Below are 6,207 nucleotides of genomic sequence, written 5' to 3'. Positions count from 1 at the left end.
GGCGGGAGCAGTGGGAGCGGCGGCCGAGTCCCCCGGCGCCCATTCCGCGGCAGTCGCGGGGGCGCCGGGCCCAGGCGGCCGGTGTGGCACGGCGAGATGCATGTGCCGCACCTGCGGCCCTGCGTCATCGTCGTGCACGCACCACAAGTCCAAGTGGGGAGAACGGACAGTCATTCGGCCTGTGTTCGGGCTCGGAAAAGATTATGGCGAAGATTTGATTGTTTGGAAAAGTTTGCTTGTACATCAGCAGCCCGGATGCGAATAGTCAAAGTGAAGTAGTGCATGTGCTTAAAAGCATCTCCTTTTCAGGGACGAAAATAGTGTCCCATTATATTTGGAGCCCTACCTACCCTGGGCAATTCCAGGAGAAATGGTCAAAATCAAAAATGTCCATTCGTCACACAATTTGTGAGCGACTGGGAGGCGCTAAATTGTTTTACAAAACGTCCTGACTCCCCATCTCAAGACGCATCCAGTGATGTTTTGTATGAAGCCATGAAGCCGTGGCACCTCTCAGTCACTCACAAATCACGTGACCTACGGACACCCCTTCAAACCCACCCCTACAAACTTTGGTGTGCAACAAAACAGCATCAAGGAGGAATACAGCATTCCGGTTAAGCTGAAATGCAGAAGAATGCGGGGAAGAAGAAAACGGAAATTGCTTTGCTTTAACATGGTGACTTCCGTTTTCTTGTTCCTCGCATTCTTCTGCATTTCAGCTTTATCGGAATGCTTTATAGCTACAGACGAAGTGTGAGGAGCATGGTTTGGTTTTTAATGGTAAACATTGAAGGTATAGATGAAGTTCGATTTCTCTTTTTACCTTGAGTGAGGCGTCGGGTTTTTCAAACTCATGCTACTAAAATGCTACTAAAATGTTTGCATCATAAACATAAACCAAAAGGAGTGATTCATAGTATAACATTGCGCAACCCACTATTGGCCATGTAAATTGATGTGACTGTTTCGATTGCTATTTCGAAAAGGTGCCAAACAAAAATAATATATGACCCTGTGCTATAACTTGTTAAAGTAAATGGTAACTACAAATAATTGTTTCAAGATAGTGCTTCATATTTTTGAGTATTAGTGCAGTACGTTAAGGAAACACAATATCACATTTGCAAACACCAACACGTACCTTCATATGTTCCACAAAAAATTAGAAGAAACCACATGCAGAGGGCCACTTGTAGGTAGGAATATGAAGAAAATGTATATTCCAAGTAAATTACAGGAAGGGAATTTCAGTCTGAGAACCCACAACTCTTTGACGTGGGGCGAATGGTCTGAGGTGTCACAGTGTATCACCATATCACAATCACAAATAACATTTTTTCAGTTTACAGATGCAACACAAACCTTTATTGGGATGGAGAGGTCATTTCCAGTGCCGTTCGTACCAAAGACCCATTGATAACAACAGGTGGGAAGTCACTGGGTCCATCATAACCTCTAAAGCCTGCCTTGGTATTACTGCTAACGATGCAGGCATCCCCACGCGACACAGATAGAGAACTTCTTAGTTTTTTGGCGATACAACGCGACGACGCGACGCAACGTTCGCGAGAACTCGCAAGTAACGAGACTAAATGAATTACTTTTTCTGGAACAGCGAAGTGCATTTCAGCAAACAGAAACAGACCAGACTTAGAAAGATAGATGGATAGATGAAAGGGAATGCCCGCCTGACGCACGCCCCAACACGTATGAGAAACTGCTCACTTCACCCGTTTTGTTTCGTTTCCGACCCTGTTTCCGGCAGATCAGTAGCAGCGGCGTCAATCTGCGTGTCTGAACTTCTGAACCTTAGCTGGCCTGCTTGACGATGGAACAGGAAACATCGGTGGTGAGTAAATGAGACGACATTTGTTCAAACCATGGAGGCAAAGTGTGCAATCTCAACTTTATAAAATCCATGGCGCACCTTTCCCTCCCCTCGGGAGGGCGCATTGCATTGCCCGTTCCCATTCATCCTCGCCTCCCATAACCTCAACCTTTGAGCAGATGCAGGCTCAGTGGTCCAAACGCGTCTGCTCCCGTCCGGCCCTCGCCTCGCACGGCGAGATTTGTGGGCTCGCGGGGCCGGCTCGATCACGGCCACCCTCACGACCCTCATGCGGTGCTTAAATTGTTTCCTTGTTGGCCGCGGGGCGCGCTCGGCCTGTGCGTGGCGGACGCCGTTCGGACCGGAACACTCCCGGGATCTTACAAGGGAAACCCATATCCATTTGTTATCCGGCCGGACGCACTGGATGGACGTGGCCGCCACTTGTCGGGCGCGCGCCCCCGCCCCGCCCCCGCCCCCCGCCCCCGCCCCCTGCCCCTGCCCCGCGCCGCCCCCAGCAGGGCGTGGCAGCGAATCAAAGGGCCGAAATGTAATGGGAATGTGAGAAATAAAGAAAAAGCACTCGAGGCGAGAGGGTCCCGGTGAGGGCGGCGAGGAAGTGCGCACTCACACCTCTGATAGATTATGGCGGTGTGCAACACAATGAGGCTATTCCCCCTCGCCCCCTCCCCCACCCAGCCTCTTCTCCGAGAGCCTGGCCCGAGGCCTGGCCCTCCCCGTCGCGGTTACCTTGAGTCCCTTCTGTCCGCTGAGTCCCGAGGCCGAGGCTCGCTCCAGCTCCCGCAGCAGCAGCGCGGACAGGGACGCACCCAGCTCCGGCGGCGACGGCGACAGAGACGGCGTGCTTCTTGTCCTGCACGGGCTGAGCGGGCCGCCCCGCGGCTCCCCCTGGAGGCTCCGCGGGGAGGTGGTGGGCGGCGGCCAGGGCTGCCGCTGGCCGCCCGCCCGGACGGTGTTCCCGTTGAGCTCGCCGGGGGAAGGTGACGAGTCGGAACCGTTGGCGTTGGAGACTCGCGCCGCCCGCGTGCTCGTCGGGGACGGTCTCTTTGCCGGCGCGTTGTCGCACACCTCGGGCGACCTGAGGTTGTCCACGCCCGGGGAGGTCCGCGACGTCCTCCCGACGCGAGCGATGGTGCCGGTGCCCAGGACACCCCGCCGAGTGCCTGGAGGGCGGAGGTCGGCGCGCCGCAGCGCCACTTGCTCGCCGTCATCCGGGACGCGCTTGAGGTCCAGGGTGTTGGGCTTCTTGAGCCTGCTGGGCCCAGGGATGTTCCCGTTGCGGCGCGAGGCCTCGGTGCCCGGGCTCGTCGGCGAGGACGGCGACAGCGGCGTGGGGGGCGTCGACCCGCTGCTGCACGAGGTCCCCATGCTGGAGGTGCTCGCGCAGCTGTTGCGGTCGCCGACGGAGGGGCGTCTCTTGACGGTGCCGGTGTACGTGGAGGGCGAGTCCCAGTCCACGAGCTGCGCGTTGGACTTGCGGTTGGCGGCTAGCACGGCGATCCTGGAGCCGCCAATCTTGCGCGGCCGCCGGTGCACCACGGTGCCGAGGTTGACGACGTCCCCGGCGGCGTGCTGGACGCCAAGCTGTCCTCCCCTGGGCCCGGGGCCGGGGCCCGTGGGGAAGGTCACCTCGGCGAGCATGTCCTCCGCACGGCGGTCATGTAGGTGCTGGCCGAGGCTGGAGGACGCGCTGGACGCGCCCCAGGACGCGCACGTCCCCGTCATCCATCACTTCCCCGACGCCGCGGGGCCGGAGGGGCGCAGCCCGCGCTGATTGCATTCTGCTGGGTCATTACCTGCTCAGATGACTCAGACTCTTTTCTCGCTCCGACGCGCAGGCGCATGCCGATTCAGCATCCCGTGGAGAGGGTGGGCGCGGGGCGCGGGGCGCGGGGCGCGGCGAGGTTAGGGGAGGCGTGGTGCGTGCGGGAGGGCTCGGAAGGGTTAACTTGTATCCGCACACCCCCGCGCTGCCGCCGAGCCGCCGAGGCTGCCGGCGCCTGGTCCCGCCGTTGATTACTCCGCTCTACACGCCGCTCGTAACGATGGCCTCGGAGGCCCCCAGGGAGGCAGAGCGGCGCCAATGAATGAAAACAAGGCCAACTCGGTGCCAAACGGCTATGCGAGAGATTATCTTGCCTTTTCTTTGTCCTTTTTATTTCTCTCCTCCTTCCGGCGCCCCTCTTCAGCTGCTCGGAGAGGATATCGACCGGTGCGGTGCGGGCGGCCCTCGAGAGGTGACGTCACCGCCGTCACCGCGCAGGTGGCCGTGGTCGGGGCCTAGGTCGCGGTGCAGCCTCCCGCCTCCTCGACGACGGCTTCCTGGACCAGCCATCCCGACCCCCTGCTGCCCGGGGGCGGCCGCGGCCAGTGGTCCCTAACGAGATCACGGAGGGCGTGCTCGGGGGGCGGGCTCGCCGCAGGTGTCGTCCTCACATGGTCCTGGTGCTGCCCGTGCTCGTCCCGACGAGGGACTCGCCCCGCCTCCGGGCAGAGCGGGAGGGAGGGTCGAGCGTGTCACGCGGATCCAATCATGTCAGTCTATTATCCTCGAGGATGGCGGCTGCGCGACCGCGGCTCGACCGCGACGACCACGACCAGCGGGAGGTCCGACCTGGCCCGGCTCGCGGCCCCGCCTACGTTGCACAATCACTCGCACTCGCGCGTCCGGACGGCAGCCTCCCCGGTGCGACGAGGTGCTGCGGTGGGTGTTCGCGGAGGTGCCGGTGCACGTGGACGAGGAGCTCCGGCCGGCAGTCCGCGCGCGCTGACGCCCAGCCTGTTTGTGTGGCGGCATGCAGGGCAGGGACAGCATCGGCATGACGGGGACCCCAGCCCGCCCCTCGCGCCGCCCCTCCCGCCGCCACCCCCGCAGCCCCGCGCCGCGAGGTGGGGGAGGCGAGGCGACCCACAGGCGGCCCCGGCAGCGCAGGCAGCGCAGGCAGCAGAGACAGAGGGAAAGTCTCATTCCGCGTCCAAATCCCTATCAAGCATCGCCATCCGAAGTGCCCCACCCCTCGCCTCCCGCCGCTCCCGTCCTCTCCCCTCCCCTCCGACCTCGCTTGCACACTTGCACCCACAATCACCATTTACGGGCCTCCCTGCCTCCCTCCTCCTCCCCCACCGGTTGCCTCCCCGCGCCGGCACATGGGGGCGCCGAAGACAGATCAACACACGACAGGAAATTGGAAATGTTTAAACAACGAGCGCTCGACTGGACGTTGTTGATCAACAACGACAACACCTTGAACCTGCAGCAGTGTATGTCGCTTTCTAGTAATTTTGTAAGCTGTGGGGGAACAACAAATGTCTGTCCTTTTGCTCGAGTTTACTCCGTGGCGTTGTGACCTTCTCTCCTCACCCCGTCGGGGGTGGCGGGGACGTTGTTGGGGGAGGCGGGGGAGAAGAGCGCCCGCGTCACCGACCGCGTCACCGTGACACATCTCTCCCCGGGGACTCCCCCGCCAGCCGCCGCGGCCGTCAAGCGTCCAGGTGTCGGCGGCGCGTGTCGGCACCCGGGACTCTCTGCTGCACCTGCGACCCGCGCCTGTGCAAGAGGGAGGTAAACGTGAACGCAACCCGCTGCGGCAGCTGCTGAACCGGTCCCGTCAGCCGTCAGTCGGACTGTGGCCCTTGACACTTTACGGACTCAAACCACCCAGCCGGGCACCTCACGCGCGGCGGGCGGCGGCGCGCGTTGGGTGGGTGTCCCGACTTGATCGTAAAGGCATCATCCCCTTTAAAGTGGGCCTAAGCTTCCCACCCCCAGAGCGCTTCCAGCGCCCGCCTCTCCAGAAGCCCTCCTGGAATCTCCAGCGAATAAACAGGGTCTCGAGGTTATCATATATCCCCTCCCCTCCCCCTCCGCCCGAGCCGATGACGTGTATAAATGTTTGCCATCCCCGCCGCGCCGCGGCCCTGTGCTGCGCGCGGCGCACATCGTGAGTCACACTCCTGACATTGCGTTACACTTGCCCACGTGTTACACTTACTTGCGCACGCGTCACACTTACTGGCCCACGCGTTACACTTGCCCATGCCCCACGCGTTACACTTCGTCGACGCGTAACACTGTCGGCGCTGCTGCCCACGCACGATCGCGACGTGACTCGAATACGGGACCTGCACGCAAATAAAATGAGAACCAAAAGAAAAGCGCTGCAAAATGAAAGCGCGCGAGGAAAAGTGAAATCTTCGTCGCATTTCCCGTCTGGCTTGCGCAGGGGGTCTCGCAGGGGCGTTCGCCGGCCAACACGTGGCGGCCGAAGGCGGGCGGGCCGCACTTGCGCCACATGGCTCATCAGGACACCCCGGCGCAATATCCTGGAAGCACCCTCCGCCGCCGAAATCCCATT

General features: G+C 60.8%; 1 protein-coding gene across 1 annotated transcript in view; it reads left to right on the top strand.

Annotated features, from left to right (window-relative positions):
• The first annotated feature begins 1,762 nt into the window (after window positions 1-1,762).
• LOC113205155 (uncharacterized) overlaps window positions 1,763-6,207 on the top strand; it is a 19,549-nt gene continuing 15,104 nt past the window's right edge. Inside the window, exon 1 of the mRNA XM_026420662.2 lies at window positions 1,763-1,852. Coding sequence (XP_026276447.1) covers window positions 1,832-1,852 — 21 coding nt within the window. The 5' untranslated portion in view covers window positions 1,763-1,831. The remainder of the gene's footprint in view (window positions 1,853-6,207) is intronic.

This window comes from Frankliniella occidentalis, unplaced genomic scaffold (genome assembly GCF_000697945.3).
Source record: "Frankliniella occidentalis isolate FOCC.00 unplaced genomic scaffold, Focc_3.1 Scaffold50, whole genome shotgun sequence".
Classification (NCBI taxonomy): Eukaryota; Metazoa; Arthropoda; class Insecta; order Thysanoptera; family Thripidae; genus Frankliniella; species Frankliniella occidentalis.
The sequence above is the reverse complement of the archived record's forward strand: the minus strand, read 5'-3'. Positions and strand labels throughout refer to the sequence as shown.